The 25174-nt window shown below is 41.4% G+C and overlaps 1 protein-coding gene across 1 annotated transcript in view; it reads right to left on the reverse strand.

Moving 5' to 3' along the window:
- Positions 1–3080: 3080 nt before the first annotated feature.
- LOC104527052 (high affinity cAMP-specific and IBMX-insensitive 3',5'-cyclic phosphodiesterase 8B) overlaps positions 3081–25174 on the reverse strand; it is a gene marked incomplete at its 5' end in the record, with an annotated part of 39905 nt that continues 17811 nt past the window's right edge. Inside the window, 12 exons of the mRNA XM_010170668.1 lie at positions 3081–3196; positions 3728–3857; positions 5425–5592; positions 8902–9037; positions 10922–11139; positions 12144–12342; positions 14118–14253; positions 14694–14739; positions 15536–15700; positions 17680–17756; positions 19862–19939; positions 22885–22936. Coding sequence (XP_010168970.1) covers positions 3081–3196; positions 3728–3857; positions 5425–5592; positions 8902–9037; positions 10922–11139; positions 12144–12342; positions 14118–14253; positions 14694–14739; positions 15536–15700; positions 17680–17756; positions 19862–19939; positions 22885–22936 — 1521 coding nt within the window. The remainder of the gene's footprint in view (positions 3197–3727; positions 3858–5424; positions 5593–8901; positions 9038–10921; positions 11140–12143; positions 12343–14117; positions 14254–14693; positions 14740–15535; positions 15701–17679; positions 17757–19861; positions 19940–22884; positions 22937–25174) is intronic.

The raw sequence follows: 25174 nt of genomic DNA on the forward strand, positions 1-25174 counted from the left end.
AGCTTAAATTGTAAATTGCTTGAAAACGTAGCTTCTTAAGAAGAACATCATCCTTAAAGGGGAACCTTTGCATTTGGCTACCCCAGTACAAGCTAGGGAGATCAATTTCTCTTTGGCTCTTTTTCCTCCTTTCAATTGGGAAATAACTGTTGAGTTGTATATAAAGTGTGTGTTTATACATTGTTACTAGAACTTCAGAGCAAAAGCTTGTATAACTTAGGTTTTTGTGGAGAGGCTACTGCTATCATCAGTTGTAATGAGAGAGGAGGAACATCTTTTTATTATTTCTTCTTCCTGTATCATGAGAACAACTATTTCATTTTTATGTGACTGCTTTTAAGTGACTGCCTGGTAGAGAAACAGACCTGTTTAACAGAACAGTTCTAGTCACAAGACTTACTGTGCATTTTACAGGGTGTAATTTAGCCTTAAATAGTCCTACCTGCATGCATGTATAAACACATCAAAAGTGCTGTTGTTGTCAGATACACTCCATTGGTAATAGATCTCCCAAGGGTCTCTTCTTTAAAGATGGTTGAGTTGAAAGTACTAAATTGAGTTCTTTGTTTTACACGTGAACTTTGAGCATAACAGTGAACACAGTAAAGCTATACTATCCCACTCCTGTTAAGCAAGAGTTTGTCACTTACTGTTGGGAAGTGCTGTGAGCAGCACTGACAGGCTGATCAGATTAGAAATTTTACTTACACCTTGTGTCCTTTTAAGTTTCTTTTTCTACCTAACAGTGAGGCAGAATTCCCTATGTTCACATAATGAAAGTAAATATCTCTTTCAGACCCACCCTTAATACTTGCAGAACTCTGAGGCCGCTGTTTTATGTATCTGTGCACTGACAATGAAACTAGCAGTTAGTCAACTGCACAGGTTAGAGTCCAGGAGATCTGATGCAACTGGCAGATGATGATTAATCTATGCTGATTTCTTTTGCTCTTAAACAGGACATATCTTTACACAAAGGACTTTTTTTGCTTAGTCTCTGACTGTGGGGAAAAAACACAGGATCTTGCAAGAAATATACTGATTCCACATTAATGCCTTAATTTGTGAGCCAGAATTGGGGCTGAACTTTATTTCTTAGGATCCTTCCACCATTCACATTTTCTTCCTTGTGACAGAAGTGTGACAAAAATAATGAAGTGTTTTACATGGCTGTGGTCTTACAGTGTTGCTGTATTTAGCAAATTAAATTAGGATGACAGAGCTTTGAATCTTGTGAAATTCTTTTCTCTAATGCAAGCTGCAGTGAGCATTCTGTCATCAGAACAGGTCAGGTACAACCAGTGAGGGTACTAGTACTCAATAAAGGAATGGTAAAAGCAAACAGTTTTACACTATTAAAAAAACAAACAAAAAAAAAAGGTTCAACTTATCTGAATAAAAATCCATTGAAGAATGTTGCAATAGATAGTAAGAAAGAATGAGTAAACATATTTCACCAGAAACACCATATTTTTCAAATATACACAATGCAGCATTTTAATACACAGCAGCCTGCCTTAGCTATGACAAAAGTAATGTTCTATTACAATTCTAACAAAAATATAGCTTATGTACATTTCTCTGCACATACATTTTATGAATGTTTCCTTTTGTTTCAGAACTTGATACAAAACATACAAAAAAGGTTGGCACATTATGTAAGCTACTTTCAGTAGACAGTCATTGTCACTTTTCTTCCACAGCGATCTAAACTGTTTGGCTTGTTTGTGGTTTGTTTTTTTTCCTTTACCAGGTTCAGTTCTTGATACAACACAGGGGAGGTAAAGAGCATGTTTCAAGACCTTTCCTTTTGATGATTAGTGGACTGCTACTTCAGCTGTAGCCACAGTTTTGATGCTCTTGCCTCCAGCCTGGAGTGCACAGTGTTAAAAATGAGCAGTTCTCTTAGTATTTATTGGCTGAATAGTCTGAGAATATTCTAAAATTTGAACTTATGTTCTGCATGTGATTAAAATGAGATGTACAAAAATATGCATTTGTGCTTTGGAAGCTTTAGCATAAATTTAATATCTTAAAACTAATTAATACTGTGTTTGATTTCTAACTTATTTACATCTTTTGAAATACTTTTTACATCGCAAAACAAACCAGCATTTTATTAGGAGGGGAAAAGCAGTACAAATTGTAATGCTGTTACAAATTATAACCTGGGAGCTTTTTTAAAAAAAGCAAAAGGTTCACCCTAGAAGTAGCACAACATATGGATGTATCATAAAATTTAGATCAGTTTAACAAAATTGTTAACCATGTGTGCAAAGACCACTTCATAAAAAAAAGGATGTTTCTCAAATGCCACAATGGTTTTTGTGTAAAATTTGATGAAACATTGCATGTTAACATCTCTTAAGATGGCAGAGAAACATGTGGATGGCACCAATTAAAAGAATGTGCTTATTTTCTTCTGTTATATGACCAATTTTAAGGGAATTTGACTTGTACCAGGATTTTAAATGGAAAAGAAAGAAGAGAAAACAGGTGGTGCTCTGAGAGATAGTAACTGCAATAAGAAGGTTGTTTTAAATGGTGCAGGGTTTGTTTTTTACTGTATCCAATTTATTGAGGTTTTCTTGTTCTGCTGTGCCTGTTCTCTTTAGAACTGTGATTCAGAGATCTGAAGAATGTCAATAAAATAGGAGCAAATTTATGACAAATAAGCATAAAAACTTCCCACTTACTTGTCAACCTATTCTTACTGCTGACTGACCAGATCACACCCCTCTGTCTGAAAAACAGTTGTGTGAAGCGTTAGTGAATACTGTTGTATCAGTTACAAGACTTGACAAATGCATATTCAGTATTGGAAATTAGTTTAAGTAAATTTTCTGCCACAAAATCTTATTTCCAAAGAGCACTTATTAATCTGTGGATTATGTAGCCTTTTTGAAAACATTTTTCTGTAGGATTCAGAGAAACTTAAAAGTGATGAATAAAATATTTCCTTCTTGCCTCGCAGTCTTAATTTCACTGTAAAGGAAGCGCCATCCTTCTTGTAGCCAAGTCAGCAAGTAATTCACAGTGAAACTGGTAGAGCAGGAGGTCTGTTTTTTCTTGCCTTAGTGTCAATTTTTGTTTTCTGATGGGAGCCTGAGGCTCTTGCACTTTAATGCATCCAGTGTTTTCCAGTGTTTGTAGTTATTAGCCAAGTGCTGCATCAAAACAGGCAGATGTGCAAATGCTGAAATGAACAGGAGAAACAGTTGTACTATGTTTACAGAACAGGCAGAAGAACAGCACAACCTGGTCTGAAACTGGCATTCACCTACTCTATTTTGTTCTTTCAGCTGTAAGCTAATGCTAAAGGGGAAAGATATTTTCAGTCTGTTTCTTTCAGGTGAATCACTTTCTTAATCTATGACAGCTTTATTAAATTAAGCTAACATGCAACTGGTGTGGTCTCAGTTTCTGCTGCTCAGAATAAATACATTGTTAAAGGAAAAAAAAGACCTGGATTTGGGGGGGGGGGGGGGGAAGCTGTTACTCCTTCCTTCTTTATATAGATTGTCTGGTAAGTGCTCAGCTTTCATAAAGCTGGTGGTGTGTGCAGTGAAACGGGCTTCAGCACTGTCAGTGCTTAGATCCTATGCTGTAGTGCTTGTATCTGGGTACTGCCCCTGAAAAATGTACTGAAGGCCAGTGTGAGATTATTCATTTTAGTCTGTAGAAATCTCTGCCTCAGAGCAAGGAAGAAAAAAGCAAAAGTACTTACCATCCCATGCATCAAACATGTCTGTTATAAAGTAATCAATGAAGGAAATCTGAGACTTGGGGATGCTGCAGCTGTTTCTATCAAACACTGGCATTACAACAGGCAGACCCTGTCTCTTCTCTTCATCAGTCTAAGGAAACAAAACTCCAGTTAGCTCCTAGAGCTTTCCTGGCTTTCCTGCTGGCGTAGCAAAGGCCAGGGGATTAGATGAATTGCAGTAGGAGATTTGAGGCAAACCTTAGAACCCCAGAGGTGAATTGCTTTAGTTTCATGTTGCTTTATTTCATCTGGAACAGAGACAAAATGACACCTCTTCCCTTTCACAGGTACTCTATTGCTGTAGAACTGTGATTACTCTTAGCTCTGGTGTGATAGAACGGTCCAATCTGGTGATTAGGGCACACCAGCTAAAGATGGAAAAAGGGGGTGCAGAGTCCTTTAGCAGAGAACAGGTTTTGAGCTCTCATTTTTCTACATCTCTAATGGCTGTTTGAAACCATTTGTCTTTCAAGTAAGAGAGATGTTGCTGTCACTATTTTCTCTGCTTATATTGGGTTGTAGGATGAATAGAAGTAAGGGTATGCCCTTTAACTCTGTGCCACGACTGGAAGAGGGCTGGTTTTGTTGTGCTCAGTATGGTGGAGGAGCCAATCATCTCAGCAGTCTTAGAATTTAATTACAAAAAACATTTTAAGTACTATGGGCAACACATAATGCTGTAATTGGCAGCAGAGCAATCTCTGAAATTACCAGATGAGGTGAATGAAGAGCAGAACAGTTCTCAGCACTTCACATTGGTGCAGGTACGCTAGTGCCTAAGATTGGCAGTTTAAAACTAGCTTATGATACCTTGACTGCTACAACCCAGGTGATCCTTGAGCTTACCTAGGAAGTGATCGTATTTATTCACTATGATTTAAAATGAAATTCAGACATGTCCCAGGCACTAACTACTATTTTCTTTCAGTAATAACTGTCAATCCCATGTATGATCTGAGTTTGGATGGCAGGCATGCCTGCTTTTCTGTCTATCCAGTCATAGCTGCTGATTTCCACACCATTAGTGGAAAATAAAAGCTAAGAGTCTATCAGTTGTTCAAATAAAGAACTAGAAGAATGTTTCACTTTAAGGAAGCTGGTGCATTTGTGTTAGAAAAACTGAATATTAAGAAAGGAGATTGAGCTTCCAGTTCTGTCTGGAGGGATCCCATGTGATAGGCATTTACATTGCCCACGTGCCTGCACTACTGTCCTGCCACATCATCGGCCTCCTGTGACAATAGTTCAGGTGCCATTTTAGAAGAGAAAGGGCTAGCCTGATGATTCAGTTGAGGGCTTTGTCAAGCATGGATCTTCATGCTCTCTTCAAGGAAGGCATTGGGACTAGAAGCTAGAATGACGAGTCTTGAATTTCAGACAAATTCACTAAGGTTAATCAAATAATTTTGTTTTGGCCAGACAGAGAAAACTGAAAGTGTAAAGCTTCTTTTCCACCATTCTGTACCAAAAGCTTTGTGGTAAGCAAACTAGCTAACGTTGAGTGAGGTGAACTCTTCTGCATGAAAGTGAGGGGCCGGGTCCGATTGAGGATGGAAAGTGAATGTCTAGGCTTCATGGTGATGCTGTATGGAACAGCAGGCCAGCTGATGTGCACTTTCTTACATAACATAGTAGTCAAATTATAAAAATACACATACCTGTGCAAAATACTCCTCTGAAATCCTCCCTGCCCATTCGATGCATAGCTCTAGGGGGCGACATGGATTTGCTACATCTGCACATTTAATCATCATGCGCTTGATCAGTGTCTGGTTATCTGGAAAATTTTTTATATTGGCTGTACATTCACAGTCACTGCCTTCACGCTGTAAAAGAGAGCAGGTTACAGGGCTGGTGGCAAGCATCCCTGCTAGCAGGGCAGAGGGTATCGTTATTAGCTCTATTGCACTTTGGCAAAGTGCTTGATGCCTTATTTTATGCAGAGCACCAGGAATTTGGAGGAGAATGGGATGTCTGAGAACTGCAGCCTTGCTAAGTAACTAATGATAGCCCCATTGCACATGACAGTTCTGGAGGTGCTCAGAATTAATAGCAAAGTTTGAAACAAAGGAGCCACAGGCTCTTTATTAGCTAGGGTGAGTTCTCTGCATCCCAGCCTTGCTCTCTCAGAACAGGACTCTGATGGGATGCATCCACCAACTGTAAGCTGATAAACCATCCTCACTGCTGGTTGTTTAAGTTTGAGGGTGGTGATGGTAGGGCACTGCTTCATTTGGATGAGTTTCTAGAGTTTTGTTTTCATTCCTAGATGAGAAAACTGGGGCAGGCGTACCTGGGTGAACTGACTAGTACAACTGACTTGTTTCTTTCTGTGCCATTCAATTCCAGTGTGTTTGCAAATAAAACTGCCTTCTTTGTGCTGTGTTTTGAACTCTCAGCCTGGAATACTTTTTGGTCTTAGTTACCAGCTAGGAGGTAACTAGAAGGATGATATTTAAGGTCCCTTCCAACCCAAACCATTCTATGATTCTATGATCATCTAGTTCCAACCCCCCTGCCATGAGCAGGGACACCTTCCACTAGACCAGGCTGCTCAAAGGCTCATCCAGCCTGGCCTTGAACACTTCCAGGGAGGGGGCATCCACAACTTCCTTGGGCAACCTGTTCCAGTGTTCCTGTTCCAGAGCCACCCTCGCATAAAGAATTTCTTCTTAATGTCTAATCTAAACCTCCCCTCTTCCAGTTTAGAGCCATTTCCCCTTGTTCTTTCACTACCTGCCCTTGTAAAAAGTCCCTCCCCAGCTTTCTTGTGGGCCCCTTCAGGAACTGGAAGGCAGCAATAAGATCCCCCCGGAGCCTTCTCTTCTCCAGGCTGAACAGCCCCAACTCTCTCAGCCTGTCCTTATACTGACTGCTCTGGAGAGTGGGTGGAAGAGACAGAGTAGTTGTTACAAGTCTCCTGTGGAATCATCTTCTGGGTCTTGAACAGTTTAGAAGGGCACAGGTATATTATATACCTTGATGAGTAATAAAAAGCATCCACCTCAGCTCACCATGGCATTAACACTATTCTCAAAATAATATATTTGTGTAATTATGGCCTCCCTTCAGTGCTAAATTCAACTGTTAAATCAAAAATGGAACATAAATACTTTTTACCACCACAGCTAAATTAATGTCTTTGTGGTTTATGGGGAGATTTTTTGCAGTGACTCTTGCCAATTCAGGCATTAATCTTCTAACTTTTATGTTTAGCAGTTAATTTTTTTCAGCATGGATAGCCCAGCAAAGAGCTGCCAAATTAACCCTGCTCCTTAACTGCTGTTCAAGATCAAAAATAAGAAGAGCCACCATTAACAATAAGGAACAGAACAACCTAATACTGGGGAAAAAAACAAGTCTGTAATACAAGTGGTTCTGTGCTCCACTTCGATCACTCTCCAACTCTTGTACATTCTAAAGTAGCCTCTGTTATAAACCCATAAAATAAAGGCGAGTGAGTCAAAGAAAATGTATTCTGTAGGTTAGAAAAGGTGATTGCAGTAGAATATATGGAGAGCATTTAAAAGCTCTTTACGAAGTGCTGGAAGAAATGCATTCATGGGATAAAAGGGAGATTTGCAGAAATGTGTTCAGAGCTTGGAAACACCATGGTTTGAGTGAGGCTTGTGAGTCTAAATCCCACAGGCCAATGTGGGGATGCCAGAAAACTAAAGAGATTTTAAAAGGGTGGAGATGGAGGAAACATTTCAGAAAAACGCTGAAGCTGTCAGAGGGAGAAATGAAGCACTGTGAGAAGCCGCATTTCCCTGTGACACCTCGCAGGGCTTTTTTAGAAATTGGTGGAGCAAGCTGCTATCTCGTTCGTATGTAATTACTGAGAAACCTGAAAGTGAGTAATTCCACACCACTCACCGATGTGGACCTTCCTTTCCTTTTGGCTATGATCTAAGGTGAGATCCCCACTGTCCTGGCTTAGCCTGTGTCACAAGGGCAAACCATGAACCGCAGCGCCAGTTGATGTGCTGGGAGCACAGTGGAGGAACAGTGATTGGGGCCCCCAGCCATGGCCAAGCTGTGTCCCCTTGTGCTCTGAGACTTCTGGCACTGAAGATGACCATGCTAATTTAGATCCAGTGCCACCTCCAGAGCCAGTGAGCCCTCCAGAGCTTGGAAGTGCTGAGGAATACAGTGAAAAGTGTCCACAGAGACAGCGAAGTTCAGCAGCATTTGTGATTTCCAGCTCAAACTGCTAGGAGAACATTCTCAGCGGTTCCTAGAAACAGGTCAGTTAAACTGACATAATGCTGTCCCTAAAGTCATAAACCCCAATGGTCCTGCTTGGTTTCTGCACCCATTACGGTCTGTAGGGCAAGAAGCCCCGTTATGGAGAACTGACAGAAGCTACTTTTATTCATTTTTAATATCACTGGCCTTCAATTTGGTCTGAATTTTTTTTTTTTCTAGTGTTTTTAACAAAGCACTATTTTCACTAAGCTATGATAATATGGTCTTTGCTTAGGTGAGTAATGCTGCCCTGGAGAACCCTGTCAGTCACTGAGCATTCAACCTTGAAAGGCAACAAGAGAAGGTAAAGAGTAGCCTAGGCTGGGAAAATCAAGAGACATCTTTTGAAATATACCCTGGCTGGTGGTGGAGCAATGGGGTATATAACTGATAGGAATAAGGGCTTGGACATATCTGGTGCCATCTGGAATGGGAATGGGGTGGAGAGATCTCAGGATTCCTTGCTTGAAGGCTCCACATCACATCATAGACACAAAAGCATCAGGGCAGGTTCCTCAGTTACAGCCTCAGGCTTAGGCAAATCCCACTGTTGGGAGGCAGGACCATAGGCACAAATGCCGACCTGGCTCCACGCACAGAATTTTGCATGTACAGAAGCAGCTAGCTGCATGCTTTGTGAACACCAGATGGCTTTGAAACCAAAGGTTATAAAATTAAGTGTTTAAAAGAGCTAAGGGCAGAACAGACATAGAAAACAAGAAATTTAAAGTATTTTTTTGCACTTCGAGGTGTGAGGTCACAAATCCAGTCGTGTGTTTTGGGCATTACCATAATGCAAATTAATACATGAATGAAAATGATACTTAAAGTTATCTTGGAAGAACTTAATTTAATGTCTGAAAGGTTAAAGTCCTGCAAGCACTTACGTGTGAGCTGGTCTCCTCGGATGCCATTGGCTTGTTGATGCTGTTCACAAATTTGTTCACGTGCTCAAAGTGCTTTGTCATCTCTGTTGCCAAAACCATATCAATAATGGCCTGGCGCAATGTCCGGTAGTGATTTCTAGGAAAGAAAAACAGTTCCTGCTCACAAGCCTGCCAGACAGAGCTTAGTCCTTTCCTTGTCCCTGCCCAGGCAGCGCTGCAAAACACTGCTCAGGGGTTCATCCTCATGAACTAGCACCTTCAGAGTTATGAACGATCTAGGGTTCGAGGAATGGACTAGATCATACCTCCCTGGGTTCCTCCAGCTCTGAATTCTTGTATTGCCTTTTTTCTGTTATTTTTACCTGTCATAGTTTAGCTGCAGCTAAGACCACACAGCTGCTCGCTCAGTCCCCTGCCTCCAGTGGGATGGGAAAGAGAAAATACAACAAAGGGCCTCATGGGTTGGGATAAGGGCAGGGAGGGCTCATTCGCCAATTATGGTCATGGGCAAAACAGGTTGGACTTGGAGAAGAAAAAGTCGATTAATTTGTTACCAATCAGAGTAGAATAATGAGACATAAAACCACATCTTAAAACACCTTTCCCCCATACCTCCCTTCTTCCTTGGCTCAAATTACTTTGTTCCCAACTTCTCTACCTCCCACCAGTGGGACGGGGGATAGGGGTTTTGGTCAGTTCATAACATGTTGTCCCTGCCACTTCTTCTTCCTCAGGAGGAGGACTCCTCACACTCTTCTCCTGCTCCCTCCCATGAGAGACAGTAGTTCAGGAACAAACTGCTCCAGTGTAGATTTCCCATGGGGTCACAGACTTCTTTGGGTGCAGCCCCCTGCTCCAGCATGGAGTCCTCCATGGGCTACAGGTGGATATCTGCTCCGCTGTTTAACCTCCATGGGCTACAGGAGGACAGCCTGCCATCTCACCACAGGCTGCAGGGGAATCTGCTCTGACACACCTCTTCCCGCTCCTCCCTCTCTGACCTGGGTGTCTGCATAGTTTGTCTCTCTCATGTCCCCCTCCTCTCTTCTCTGTAGTTTGTTTTCCTTGTTGTTGTTGTGCAACTGCTCTTTCCCCTTCTTACATGTAGATTCCCAGAGGCACTTCATGGTCACTGATGAGCTCAACCTGGGCTGGAGGTAGGTCCACTCTGGAACCAGGGGAGCTTCTCAGAGGAACCACCCCTGTGGCCCCTCCCCTGCTACCAAAAACCTCTGCTACACAAATCCAATATACTACCTAATGACAACCAATCCCCTGGAGTCAATAAAAATGTATAGTTCTATTTCATAATGCTGTAACACTAAGAAACCTCCAGGAATGGTACCAATGTATTCCGTCTCACTGTTTGTTAGTTTGGAACTCAAATCTCAGGTTTTTAAAAAATCAACAGTGTTATGGAGGGTAGACAAATTCATTTCCTGTTTGGGGTCAGGCCCTTTCCCTTTCAGATCCCTTTCTTTCCCACCCTGTCCCTGCAAAAGCTAGGCTGATGCAATGGGAACTTCCAGGCTATGTGCATGCCCAGCAGCAGGCTGTCTCCGACTCTCCCAGAGCTTCAACTCCCTCTGCTACCACCCCTTTCCATCCCATGTGAACAAAGCAGTGCTAGCAAGTATGGGGCCATGTGCAGACACAGCCTGCAGCATCTGGGTGGAAATGGGTGGTCCAAAGAAGTAATTTCTAGGCTACTGCAATGAAAAGGCAGTGGGTCAAAATACAGCCTTGAGGCTAACAACTAGACCATGACAATGTAATCCCATAAAAGATTATCAAACATCTCGATATGCTTCCAAAAATACAAATTGGAGGTCAGGGGAGAAAATTAAAGACTTTTTAAAAATCATGTCTACCTAGGATTCTGGAAAAGGTTAAATATTAATGTCTCTATTCAAATTATATTTTCTAGTTTAGAAGGTAGGCTCTTGATCTGCCCCAAACTAAAATCCTCAAACAAGTAATCTGCACACACACACACACTCCACTTCTCCAGCAAACTCACCTATCAATATTCTTGAAAATGTTGCATTTGCTATCTTTAGTTGTAAGTTGAAATGCCAGTGCTGTGTGATGACTCTCTAAAACAGCCGTATCATTGTAAAGAACAGCTAATTCACTGCCTGCATTGCACAGGAAAGAGTTGGTCCTTCCAGGGTGGTCTACATCATGAATGGTGGCAGCTATTAATGCAGCTACCTCATCTAAATGGTCAAGGCTTCCCTACAGGAAGAGAAAAAAAACCCATGATGTAGCACAAAAATTACAGTAAATATTTTCTGATCATTTCCAGGAACCAGTGTAAGCTTGAGTGCAACAATTCTACCGCCTTGCAATTGTTTTCTACTCACTGTGCCCACAGGTTATCTACTCCAAAAATCCCTCTCCCACACTTACTCAAACCCTCTTTCCTTTATGAAGCTTTTTACTCTGCTGTCACCTAAGCAATATCTTTGCAATAAATCCTTCAGTGGTGGATGGATCCTGTAGTGGTGTCCTTCCAATTTGTGTGGCTGCCTGAATGCCTCTGTACTGACTCTGCTCCTACACAGCTTGTGTGTTTTGGATAGGATAGGATAGGATAGGATAGGATAGGATAGGATAGGGTAGGATAGGATAGGATAGGATAGGACATTTCAGTTGGAAGTGACCTAAAACAATCACCTAGTCCAACTGCCTGACCACTTCAGGGCTGACCAAAAGTTACAGCATGTTATTAAGGGCATTGTCCAAATGCCTCTTGAACACTGACAGGCTTGGGGCATTCACCACCTCTCCAGTAAACTCATTCCAGTGTTTTACCACCCTCTTGGTAAAGAAATGGTTCCTCACGGCCAGTCTAAACCTTGCTTGGTGCAGCTTTGAGCCATTCCCATGCATCCTGTCACTGGATACCAGGGAGAAGAGACCAGCACCTCCCTCTCCAAAGCTTTTGCAAAGCATTATTAAGAGCTGTTACTAACAGCCAGTTATCAAGAGATAGAAAATTCTGAGTCAGGTTTTTCCCCCCTATTGTTGCTACTTAAAAATGTAAATTCCTTACTCGTCTAAACAGACTTTAGAGAAACTGTGTGGGCCTGCAGGCATCACAGGAAAAGACTTAAAGGGCAGAGCAACTTTATGAAGCTAGGAGCATTATTTAAGTAAGCATCTGACTTCTGAATGACACATAAAATGGTAAACACACTGAAATCCTAGCCCAAAGGACTCCTGGGTCATGGTTATACCTTAACTCTTTCCTTCCCAAGAAAGAAGGCGGTAGCATGCAGGACATCTGCCGCGTGCGTAGAGTTGTGGTATGAGTTGGAGGAGTGGTAGTTGGCTTCAATCACCTGCAGCCACGCTCGCAGCGTTGCTTCTGAACAGTTTAAAAACTCAGAGACCCCAAATCGGGAAAAAACTTTTAAGCCCAAATACACTAACGGCCTGAAAATCAACGGAAGAGAAAAGCACTGCTGTAAAATAGGAACTTCTGACATTCTGAAGAGTGATGATCTTGACAAAGAAACCAACAAGACCTTAAAAATAAAAACTGGGGGAGAAATGTTAAACATTTTAAAATTGCACATCTATAACCTCTCAAAAGCCTGGCCAAGGTTATAAATTGTTGTATCTACCATTCTTTCAGACATTATTTTAATATGTTTTGTAGGAATGGTGCAGTTCCACTAGAGTTTCACTAATTCTTGTGGCTTCAGAAAAAATTCTTAAAGGTGCAGGTCTTTCATGTTTTTAGTATCTGTCAATCAATCAAAAATACATTTTTTGTTTGAGGAGAAAAAGCAGACTTTGGACATGACTTGGGCACATCCAAAGGCTAAAAAGCCCTAAGACAAAACATCAGGTGCTCACTGTTTCAAATAATCCTGTGACTTCAAGCAGTTCAGGTTTCTACTTCATGATTACTTGGAGTTGGCAATATGCAAAATATGTTTACATCTCTCAGAGCAGCTCCTAGCATTAGGTTACTATTTCATGTAACTCTTCTAGCTTTAGGAGGATTGGGCCACTTTGAAGAGCTGAGGCAGGAGTCTGCCATCGGTAACCCTCCCCCAGCTCTTGAATTGCAAATGCTAACAGGAGTGGATAACTGCATGTGTGTCTGGAGGGGGTTAATGTCTAAAATTGAATTGAACTTCTGAACTCTCAAGCAGAAGCCTGCTACTTTCTTGCTTCAAGTGGTATGGGACTGAACTAAACAGAAGTGGCACATCCTGAATCCTACCAGCAGTGATCTCCTGCTGGAGAGAGAATTTGAGGTCTGGTGAATGTAATGCTGCTGAGGACAGTGATGAGCCTGTGTGTGAAACAGTTAAGTAGGGTAAAATCTCTAATCTTCTTGGTTCTTTAATCCAAAACCACTCTGGATTGTCACTTACTCTGTGTTGCCTGTGATAGGGTACTATCTATCAGTCACGTTTTTCACTCTTGCAAGAAGATCTATGGGGTTCCTAGGCTGGGAGAGGCATAACCAAAAGCCAATATCTGCAAATTTCAACCAGGCAAATGCAAATTCCAAAAATAGCAATTTTCTTCAAACAGAGTACAAGAGACCTGGTAGTATCTCCAATCCTTGCATCTTGGAATGAAAGTCACTTTTCTCTGTGGATGACAAGTTTATTTTTATGATCTGCATGACCGCAAAACTACTAGTGTCTTCTTCCACTGTAAGCTTAAAAATCTCAACCTCTTGATCCTTTCACTGGTTTACCCTCCATCCCAGTTTTTTATCCCTATAATCAAAAGCCACAGTTGCCTCAGAGCTTTCTAAATCACAGTGTGATTTAGATGAGGGGAGGGGAGAGGCTTGTTTTTTCCTGCATGACCATTAGTGCAACAGCAGGAAAAAGAGGCATCTGTGGGACATCCAGCATGTAACACCATCAGACTGTGCCAAACAGTGTCACCTGTGGATGGGAGTCAAGCAAGGTAAAAGTTGAATGAGAAACAATCCTGGAGGGCTGCAGATGCTGTCAGGGAAGACAATAGTTTGCACAGGGCTCTCCATGGCCTGTGCATACATATTGACCATGGTGTGTGCCTGGCTTGTTAAAAGGGACAAGTGGTATCAACACACACACACACAAAGACAGGTCTCACAGATTTGCTGTGTTTTGCTTCAGTTTTGACAGAGCAAAGCCCTTTCTGCTGCTGCTCCTCAACAACCTTATTGCGGGCACCCAGGGAAAGGAGTCCAGTACCTTTTATTTGTAACAGCCTCCAACTCAAAAATATTGAAGTCCCAGCTTTCCTCATTTTCCAGGAGCTGTGTGATACAGGGCGGAACATCATTGATGGTGTTTGGCACTGGAAGGTGACTATGGCTCACGTTCACATCTATTGAAATGGAATTTGGGAATGACAACATATCTGGATTTTCTGCCTCTCTTCCACCCACCCAGAATTAAATTTAGAAACAACTCTTTTTCAAGAAAAACAACTCTTTTCCATACATGAAAATGTCTGTAAAAGCCTATAACATATATGGTTTATATTATTACAGATGATTTGGACATAAACCAAAAAGATACGAACATTTCTTTGAATGATAAATTAGTTTCTTCCTTACCTGATTTTCTACATTTTGAAATGCATTATTTTAATTATGTGAACCTGCTTCAACTCTAAAATGGGGGCTGTCTAGCACTTGTTCTGCAGTCACTTAGACAATCATTTCCAAAGACATACATCCCACTGCGAATTAGCTTGGAGCCCTATTCATTAGCATCTACAAAAGAAGACACATGTGCAAAGGGAAGTTTGAAATGGTGGCTTACTCTTAGAAAATGCATACTCGTTTCCTGACAGTCTTCTCAAACCATCCTGAAAAAGCAAGTTTACCGTAAGTTTTAGGCAGGATATCCATGCACCATCAACTGCAAGAACACTACATGCACTTTCTCCTTAGGTATTATTCCTGGGAACTAAAAGTACTGCTCCTACTGTAGCACTACAGGAACCATCCTTATTTTAAGGTCTTTCAAAACAGACATGAAAGGATCCAAGGAACACTAGTATGAGATCTGCAGGAAGAGTACTAACAACTATACAGTGTATTGCCCTCCTTGGCCCTTTTATTGACACCTGCAGGATTTCATAATTCAAATTAACCGCTATAATTTATTTTTCATTTTCTTTATATTATTTTGACAAGGATTAGCTCAGTGTATGTTAAAAAATGAACTACATTATGATGAAACCTTGGCAGTCTGTCTCTGGCAGATAGTGTTGCTGCTGTTACAGCAGGACCAAAGTCAACCTGATTAAAGCAACCTCACTCTTACACTGGACCAGCTGTACAACAATCCCTCCAACCCCACCTAAGCTTCTACAGTTTCTAAAAAGTATCTCCTTCAAATAAATCAGATTGGATGATACAATTTCTAGTGGCAACTATGTTCACTTATGTATGAGGATGAATGCACCCAATGGATTGAGATATGGCTGCATCTTACTACATTTTGGTGCCTACTGTTAGTAGAGGCCAAAATACTTGCATGAAATGGTGATGAATTACAAGTCCCCTTCCCATTGCTTGTGAAATTGTAGCACAGCAGAACACTGAACTGTGATGTGGGACACTGGTAGCAGTAATTTAATCTTTACTAATTTTACTCACAGTCATCAGACCTCCAACAAGATCACTTGTGTGAGGATCTTCTTCTTTGGTACCTAGTTGAGGGGAGTAAAGTTCTGTTGTCCGCAGGATTTCCAGAACTCTGTCCAAGGCCTCTGCTACTGTGAGAGGGCTGTTTTCCTGGGCAGCATTAATTATGTTAATAACCTGAAAGCAGATTAAGGAGGCAGGTGAGGAGGAGTGAATGGCACTTTTTTCTTATTAGAACATCTTTATTCTTGGCTTGATTATGCTACTTCCCATTTAGCAAATGCAATGTAATTCCTCCCAACCCTTTAAGTACAACTCTGAAAATGTAAATTTGTGATCCAATTCCCTGGTATCCATCTGCTAGTTATACAAACTCCTGGGAAGTGAAAGCAGAAGGGTGTGAAATATCTGAAAGAGCTGCAGGTGGGTAGACCCAAAACTAGCCATGTCCCAGTCCTTCAGCTTAGCCAGGGCTGCTCAGAAGCAATCATTCAGTCCCCAGAAGAAAAAAGCAAATGAACTCCTAGATGTGACTCAGATATCCTGATATTTGATGTAAAACCTTAATTTTCTCAAAGTGAAAACAAAGGGCAGAGAGCAGCAGCAGTTGGGCTGTGGTTGAGGGAGAAGAGGATGGCTCTTCTTTGCCTCCCACCTTGTGTCTCAGCTGCAGTCTGGGAATGCAGCAATGACACAGCAGCACCAAGGACTGCTCCTGGCACTGACAGGACGGAGGGAGAAAGCCCCAGTGCTGTCTTGTGCAGATGGAGCACTAAGGGATACGGTTTAGTGGGCATGGTGGTCAAGAGTTGACAGTTGGAGTGGATGATCTTAGAGGCATTTTCCAACCTTAATGATTCTGCAATTTTCCAGCAACCAGAAGCTGCTGCTTCTACAGGCCTCCATGAGGGTACACTTGGAAAGGAAAGCAGTCAGCTGCTCTAACAGGCACGGTGGAGCTGGGAAGTAAAGAGTTTGATGCCAGGCAGAGAAGATGGGGAGACAGGAAAAAATGGTTTGAGGGTGGGAGATGGCAGGCACCCTGGTTTGTGGGACAAGTGATTGTGCAGCTGGTTTGCGACAGCAGAGTTTGTGTAACAGGGATAGTGAAGAAAAGATTGCAGGGAAGTGGGGGGACACAACATGGTGCAGGTGCTTCCTCTGTCCTGGGTTTTAAGTGGAACAGAGCTAGGCTTCTTTTTAGTAGCTATAATAGTGCTGTGTTTTGATTTCAGCCTGGGACTGGTTATGAGAGAAACACTGATAACATACCAGTGTTTGCATTTTTGTCACTAGAAGTGAAGGACTTCGTGTTCTGTTAGTCTACAAACACAAGATCTAAGGGGGTGAGGAATATTTAAATCAATAAACTAAACTGGTGTTTGGATATGCCAATGGGATATTCCATATCATATCACGTCATGTCCAGTATATTAGTGAGGGTCTCTTCCTCTTTTGTCTCCCTCTGACTTTTGATCGGGCTCTCGCTCTTTTGGCATTGTGGATTCAATTCAGGATTGTTGCTCCTCTGGGATCTGGAATGGGCTGGGATTGGGTGGCAGGTGGTGAGCAATTGCACTGTGTATCACTCATTTGCATATTTTATTACTATTATTATTATTGTTACTATTTTAATATCAGTATTATTTAGAGTTTTATTTTATTTCAGTTATTACATTGTTCTTATCTCAACCTACAAGTCTCCTTACCCTTACCCCCAATTCTCTCCCCTGTTGCCTGGTGGGGGACAGAGTGAGTGAACAGCTGAGTCTGGCTGGCTAGCCAAGTGCTAGCTAACTCAAACCACCACATCCTCCTCTGTTTTACAAATATAAAGGGTAAAAGCAAAAGGTGAGGCTGGAAGCACATGTCCTCCTAAAAATGTGCATGGCCCAACAGAGCAGAGTCACCTTTCTGCTACAAGCAGTGCATCTAGCAAGGACACCCTTTTCCACTTTTTAATGTTCTTCCTTATGACTAGGATTTGGAATGAGGTGATGAGATGAAGAAAATAGTAAGGAAAAAAAAAAATTTAAATTATCCTGTTGAACACAAGGTGCAGGAAACCCCTGGATGTCCTGCCACAAACTACATACTTCCTTGTGAGAGCAACTCCAAACTCTGAGTTTGTGGAAAAGGCAGTGCTCAGGACTCACCTTTGTGATAGGTGCTTCTATTGTCATTGAGTGGATCCTTGCCATGGAAGAGTACCGTCGGGTCTGTAAACTTGGAGCTGCTGTTAAAGAGAGGACCGTTTACATGCCGCAAAGTGTACACAGATGACAGCATTTAAAGAGTGCAGGAGACTGTCACTAGGGAACATCATGACAGAATCCAGTCTCAGCTCCCATTTCTCCTGCAAGTTCGTGCTTTACAGTTTAATTTCTTGCACTGTCCTATACCTCGCTTGCAGCCACCCCTCACTTCTGCTGCCAGTTTTTCTGTCCATCCATCACTTCAGCTATACTGAAATGAAGCTGTACTTAAGCTATATGATACTTCATGGCCAGTACCTGCCACTCCTTGCAATGGACCTCCGTCAGACATGGCTCCTCCTGTGAGAGAATTCCTGCTCCCCATAAGCTGTGCTTCTCTCACTGTGTACTGGGGCAGAAAGAAATCTCCCAGAACCACAGAATTGCCCAGATTGGAAAAGACCTTTAATATAATTGAGTCCAATCAATAGTACAGGTTCACATTAGTACATTCACCAGCACAGGCTGGGGGCTGACCTCCTGCAAAGCAACCCTATGGAGAAGGACCTAGGAGTCCTGGTGGACAACAAGTTAAATATGAGCCAGCAGTGTGCTCTTGTGGCCAGGAAGGCTCACAGTCTCCTGGGTTGTATTAGGGAGAGTGTTGCCAGCAGGTTGAGAGAGGTGATCCTCCCCCTCTACTCATCTCTGGTGAGGCCCCACCTGGAGTATTGTGTCCAGTTCTGGGCTCCCCAGTACAGGAAGGACATGGAACTCCTGGAACGTGTCCAGGGAAGGGCGACTAAGATGATTAAAGGGCTGGAGCATCTTTCATATGAGGAAAGGCTGAGGGAGCTGGGCCTGTTCAGCCTGGAGAAAAGACCACTCAGAGGGGATATGATTAACGTTTATAAACGTTATAACATTTATAAACAGGAGAGTGTCTAGAGGATGGGGCCAGACTCTTCTCATTGGCACCCAACAATGGGACAAGAGACAATAGGCATAAATTGCAGCATGGGAAGTTCCACCTGAACATAAGGGAAGAACTTTACTGTGAGGGTGACTGAGCATTGGAACAGGCTGCCCAGAGACATTGTAGAATCTCTCTCCTTGGAGATATTCAAGAATAGTCTGGACAAAATCCTGGTTCCTGTGCTCTAGGAGTCCCTGCTTGAGCAGGGTGGTTGGACTGGATGACCTTCAGAGGTCCCTTCCAACCTGAACCATTCTGTGATTCTGTGATTAACCTAACACTGGCAAGTCCTCAAATAAACCATGTCCCTAAGCACTATGTCTAGATGACTCTTAAATACCTCCAGGGATGAGGACTCCACCACTGCTCTGGGCAACTTGTTCCAATGCCTGATAACCCTTTCAGTGAAGAAATTCTTCCTAATATCCAATCTAAACTTCCAAGTTGGTGCAATTTGTGGCCATTTCCTCTTGTCCTATCACTTGTTAATTGGTTGAACAGACTGACCCCCACCTCTCTACACCCTCCTTTCAGGCAGTTGTAGAGACTGTTAAGGTCTCTCCTCAGCCTCCTTTTCTCCAGACTAAACAACACCAGTTCTCTCAGCTGATCCTCATCAGACTTGTGCTCTACACCCTTCACCAGGTTTGTTGCCCTTCTCTGGTCATGTTCCCATACATCGATGTCCTTCTTGTAGTGAGGGGCCCAAAACTAAACACAGTACCACTGCCCCAGCAAGTGGTCACAAACGGGATCAGAGCAGACGTACTGCTTTCAGGTAGTCAGCAGCAATAGATCCCTTCATGTCCCACACTAACAAAAGCAAAATACTGGTTCAGGAGCACAAGCTGCAGGTTTCTAAGAGAGATGGAACTAATGCTGCACACGCACTTTTTCAGCAGGCAGCCCCATCCCACAGCACAGCCATTCCTCTGCTCTGGGAAGGCACTGTGCGCTGCATGCACTGTATAGTGATGCTGGTACTCATGCTGAGCCACCAATTTGCAAATCAGAATAAAGAATTTTACAGCAGTTATAAAAAACTGAAGTAATCTCCGTTTAATCAGCTATGAATCTGTCTGGTTCCTCTTTCATTCTGCATTTTTATTGCCTAAGGCAAGCCTGTTCTTTATTTATAACATCGTTCTTGGTGGTTTACTTTCTTACCATCACTACTTTGAGATGTTATTGACTTAACATCAGTCAAGTCTTTCTTTCTGTTCTTCCATTTGAGGGAATGGGATTCTGTAAATACAAACCAAAAGCTTTAAAAATGCATCAAGTAAGACCTCTACAAAGTCTCCTCTGTCTAAAATTCTGAACATTTAATTGAATGATCTTAACAATACCACATAAATGGGGAGAAATACTGTAATCTCTGCACATCAGAACAAGGGACTCATTGTCTATCAATTTACACCAACTTGTCTAAAGTCATGTGAAAAGCTGCTTCTCAAAGAAGTCAAGATGCCTTATGGAACAGGGGAGTTGCCCCCTGACTTTAGCTGTCTAAAAGCAGCAGTCTTTCAGGCTGTCTTTGTCTAAGATAGTTGTCAAAGATCTTGCTCTAGGAGAGATGTCTCAGTCAGGTGGGTTGAACCCCCCTCCTGCAAGTCCCTATTGCTCTCCACCAACCGAGCCTGAGTTTAACTGCCTAGAAATTTACCCAAGTGAGAAAAATCCCATCTCAGTCTACACCCTTCCAGCCCAGGCACAATTCAGACTCACACAGCTTTTGCTTTTAATTGCAATAATTGTTTCTACCCCGTGTTTAAGAAAAATCCAACATACTGAGAATGATAATGAACAACCAATTCAGTTGCTGTGAAAATAAACCACCCACCAAGGTGTCATTCTTGAAACTGTCATTTGCTAAAGCAAGAGAAACTATCACACCCAGACAAATATAATAGCTGGATGAACTGCCTGAAAGGGCCTCAAGAAAAAAGAAAAAAAAAATTAGTAAAATTTCATTTTCCTCCAAAAGATTACAGTCTGCATTCTCCCTTGTGTTTAAATACTGCAACTGTGCATGTATGCACCTCTTTGCAAGAGTCTCTACAGTTCCTGTTCCCAGAGTATCTGAAATGTCACTCAAAGATCGGAGACCCCACCAAGCTTTTAAGAGGAGAAAACAACCATGTGAAGAATCAGAAATATAATGACATTTATATTCTCAATATAAGGACCGATTTGCATAACTGGGTTACAAGTCAGAATATATGCAGTCTGTCTTTAGCAAAATAAAATGTTAGTATAAAATTCTCCAGAATTAAAAATATATCCATCGTAAAAACGACTGAAATACAGTTCCCGTCTTAATTCTTTTCTTTACCACAGATTTACAAGACAGCTTGGATCTTTTTATTTTGTTATAGTCCAGACTGGAGAAACTGAAAGCATTTTCCTCTGTTGACAGTAAGAGTGGGAAATAGCTAACGCATGTTAAATTATTTTATTTATTTATTTGATAGGACTCCTCCTTCAAACCCCTTTCCCACATTAACACTGGAGGAGTTTAACTTCGGGCACTTGAGTGGGAGTGAATATTTACACATACACATAGCTGGAAGTGGTAGTAGCAGACAAGACAACTCTCCTTGTAGTAAATACCAACTAGCAAGTTGGAGACTTTGCTAGTGCCACCTAGAGAGTCATAAGTGCATAAAAGCTACTCTCTGCCGTGCTACAATTTCAGCTGAAAATATTAAAATGCCTAAAAAAAAAATTTTCCTTCACTTGGTGAACGGAATGTCTCCCCATCCAGATGTCTTACACCACTGCAAACAGCACAACACACATGGATTGTTTTTCACATACTGGTATATGCCAATGGCTCTGGGAATTTATTCTTGGAGCACAATCATGGACTGCAGGGAAGGATAACCTACATCATACACACATGAGATTAAGGTAGCCTGCATCACTGCACTGCAGTCATCAACATGGCTTCACAGCATGTGGCTTCCCAGTCTTGCTGAAATCTGTGGCAATAATGAGCAAAACTAAATGCCTCACATAACCTATAAAACACATTTGTAAACAAGTAACTATGTGTTCACTAGTAATAAGTGTTAATCTTAATTCACAGGTGTTCTCACCTTCCCCTGTTTGCAGGAAAGAAACAGTGAGAAAGAAAAACTGCATTTATTGGAGGGACACAGGAGCAAAGAGTTTAACACTTGATGGATCAGTTCTGATGACAGCAATGGTAATGAAAGCAGCAAATCACATATATTATCTCTTCACTCCCCTCCCCATTATTATTCGGCATCACAAAACTCTCCAATGCTTGTACATATTCTTATACTACTTGAAAAAGTAGAGGATGTCAAGCAGTCAATTCCCATGGTCTTGGTATGTTACATCCTCCTTCCATGTGAAAATCAGAAGCTGCCTGACATTGCACAGCAGCACTGTCCAGGGTTGCCTATCAGGAAGGGCCTTGAGTGTCAGAAGGTAACAGGGTACAAGAACCTGTTCACTCAGAATAAGACAGCAGTGCTGCATCTGGCTCAGATCACTAGAATCACAAGCTTGAAACTGGCCTTTAGTGTCTCCTTCTTCAGGGAAAAAGGTTATTCCAAACATTACATAGCATCAGAAGAAGATAGTATCCCTTATACTCCACACCTTTACTTAAAAGCTATCTGCAGAAATTACTGTGAGCTTGAATGCGCTGTCTGCAAGTAAGCAAACCTGCATGAGACACAGGGCAAGGGTTGTGCAGACACACTGCAACAAGTGACTGCTGACTGGATGTGACTAGCTGTAGCCTGGACACTCCAGACAACTATCTTAGTCCTGTGCTGGGGCCAAACCAATGGCCTACTGACAGGTCCTAAACTTGGGAACACTAAGCCAGATCTGCTGGCACAAGTTGCCACAGTTACACATGAATTTCAAACAGAAAAGGGTTCTTCAGAATTAGACGTAGTGTTTTAATACAATGAAGAGGAATGCATCTTATCTCTGAATGCATGGCAGCAGCTCTGCACAGGAAATTGAATTATTAATGATGGTTACAAATCCAATTTGTGGTGTGACATCCGAGCAGCTGGCATCTGTCATCGGCCATCTGCTCTGACCACTGACTCAACAGAGGGAAGAGACAACCTTTCATACCAGCAAAGCACCTGGCCATGACCTCAAGTACAGCAGTATATAAAGGTAAATGATAGTATTCTAACCTGACTGAGAATTGTCTCCTGTGTACTTCTCATCACGGTGACTCTTGTGGAGCTGAAGATACACCAAGAGTAAAATATATATGTAAGGAAAAAGAATACAAAAAGATTTTAAAAGGGCTGCATTCAACACTGTCCTTATCCAACCTTTACCATTCAGGGTTTTTTTTGTTTGTTTTGTTTTGTTTTTTAAGGTGGTGAAGACTCTTTAGGTGCAATTAGATGTACAGAAAAAACAGGAAAGTAAACACATACGCAATGCAGGAAATCACAGATGCAATAGTGCTTTTATTCACTAAGTCCCTGTTTAATGCCTGTGTCTGCAAGAAAACTGACATTTATTTTCAGATTGTTTAAGTGCAAATTGCATACGAACCTGAAAGATTCCAAGAATAAAACACACACACAACAAAAATTTCTAAAATATTCATTTTTGTCCTCTGTACAGTAATTAAAAAATTATTTTCTTAGTACTATGTAAGCTAATTTTGCATACATCCTTTCATGGGTCACTGATAAACTGGACTTCAAAAAACCCAGTTACAAAAATGACTCTCCAGCAACTGAAGGGTACAAATAGTGTCATCCATCAGAACTTTCTTTATTTCCAAGTAATTTTTAATCTTTCTTATGAATGAAAAAATTAAACACAAAATCTTAATTCTTTGTGCTTCTGAAACACTGACAGATATTTCAATCTTTCTTAGGATTTAAATAGGATATTTCCATCATCTTAAAGTTTACACCTACTGCTTGGAAAGAGAAATCCTGCACCACTCATGCTCCATAGAAATCCTGTTTGAGGGGGTGTAAGGAACAACTTCCTCCAGAAAACTGATTTTAAAAGCTTTAACATCCCTCTTGTAACTGCAGGAACTCTCAGAGAGCGCAAACAGAGTGAGACCAAGGAAGCTCATCAGATATGGTACAGTGACACAAGGCACCTGAACTGCTCATTCTGGTCTCAAACTGGTACTTCTCTCAGAGCCCATGGATATATCTCTGTCTACTGCACAACTGACAGAAAACATTGGCATAATCCTCTAAATGCTCTACTGAAAAAATGAAACAAACCACATTTCAGTTCTGAGTACTCCTCTTACCCTTTCTGTGGGTGTGACCTGAAAGAGCCATGTAAGGTAAGTTATGAGGGCAGTTAAACAGTTAATCTTGGGCTGATATGTTTGTAAGAGGAGACACAACACCTTTGTTGTAAATTTATGAATGTACAAACACTGGACTCTATCCTGCCAGGTCTCAAATTGATAAAGGTAGCATTAATCATTACTTAGGCTTCAACACATGGGAACAGTCACATGAAGTCAATCCCCACTCATAAATCTTCATTGTAAGAATACTTAATACACTCTCAAATGTATTTTTTTTTCCCATGAATAAATCTAACATGCTTAATTTTTGTATGTGATAAACCTGTCACAGAAATCCATGAAGGTTATAACACAGTGATCTCTAACCATACTGTAATACCCCTTGTGAAGGCTGTCAGTAATGACAAAGAACTTGTCTACATTTTTTAAATTGAAACAATGCATATTAATGTAAGGATGTTTCTAAGTCTGCATGGAGTGCCTGAATGCAGAGATCAAGCCATTTGTAAATATGTTGATGCAGTAAAACATAAGACATTTGCATCAAAAATTGAATCATGACTGCTGTGTAACTAAATAAATAGTTTGTTTGCTATCCTTTTATCCTTCCATAAAGAATTATCTGTGGCTTGAAAATAAACCTAATATTTTTTTAGGGCAGAGGAAAGTTCTACTGCTGCAAGTATTCAGGCATGGATTTTAGGAAAACTGCAGTGTCCAAATGTTGATCAGGACTGATAACATCACATTAGTATTGCTACAAAAATAACTCTAAGAACTCTTACGAACATAATATAGAAATTTCTGTAAGTTACCATCACTGCCCATCTAAAATGAAAAAAAAAAAAAAAAAAAAAGCAACTCTAAACCACACCCCAAACTCTAAAATTCTAAGACACTGTTTTAACTTTTCATGCACCTGGTGCTCTGCTACAGGCAGGAAGTATTTCCACCACAGAAGTGAAACAGAATAATTACATAGTTCTGCTGGAAGTCCCTTGTTTTTTCCCCAATGGACCTTAATTCTCCACAGACCATGCTTTCTTTTAGGTTGGGGTATTTAACCTTCGTGGTAGGTCTCTACATCTGTGAAAAATCCTTTGAAGGCCATATTCCCTGAGCTCACTAAATGTGTAAAGCTCCCCATTATCTATAGCTCATTGCATTGGCGCTTCATTTACCAG

The sequence above is a fragment of the Antrostomus carolinensis genome, unplaced genomic scaffold (genome assembly GCF_000700745.2).
Source record: "Antrostomus carolinensis isolate BGI_N321 unplaced genomic scaffold, ASM70074v2 scaffold2776, whole genome shotgun sequence".
In the NCBI taxonomy this organism is placed as follows: domain Eukaryota; kingdom Metazoa; phylum Chordata; class Aves; order Caprimulgiformes; family Caprimulgidae; genus Antrostomus; species Antrostomus carolinensis.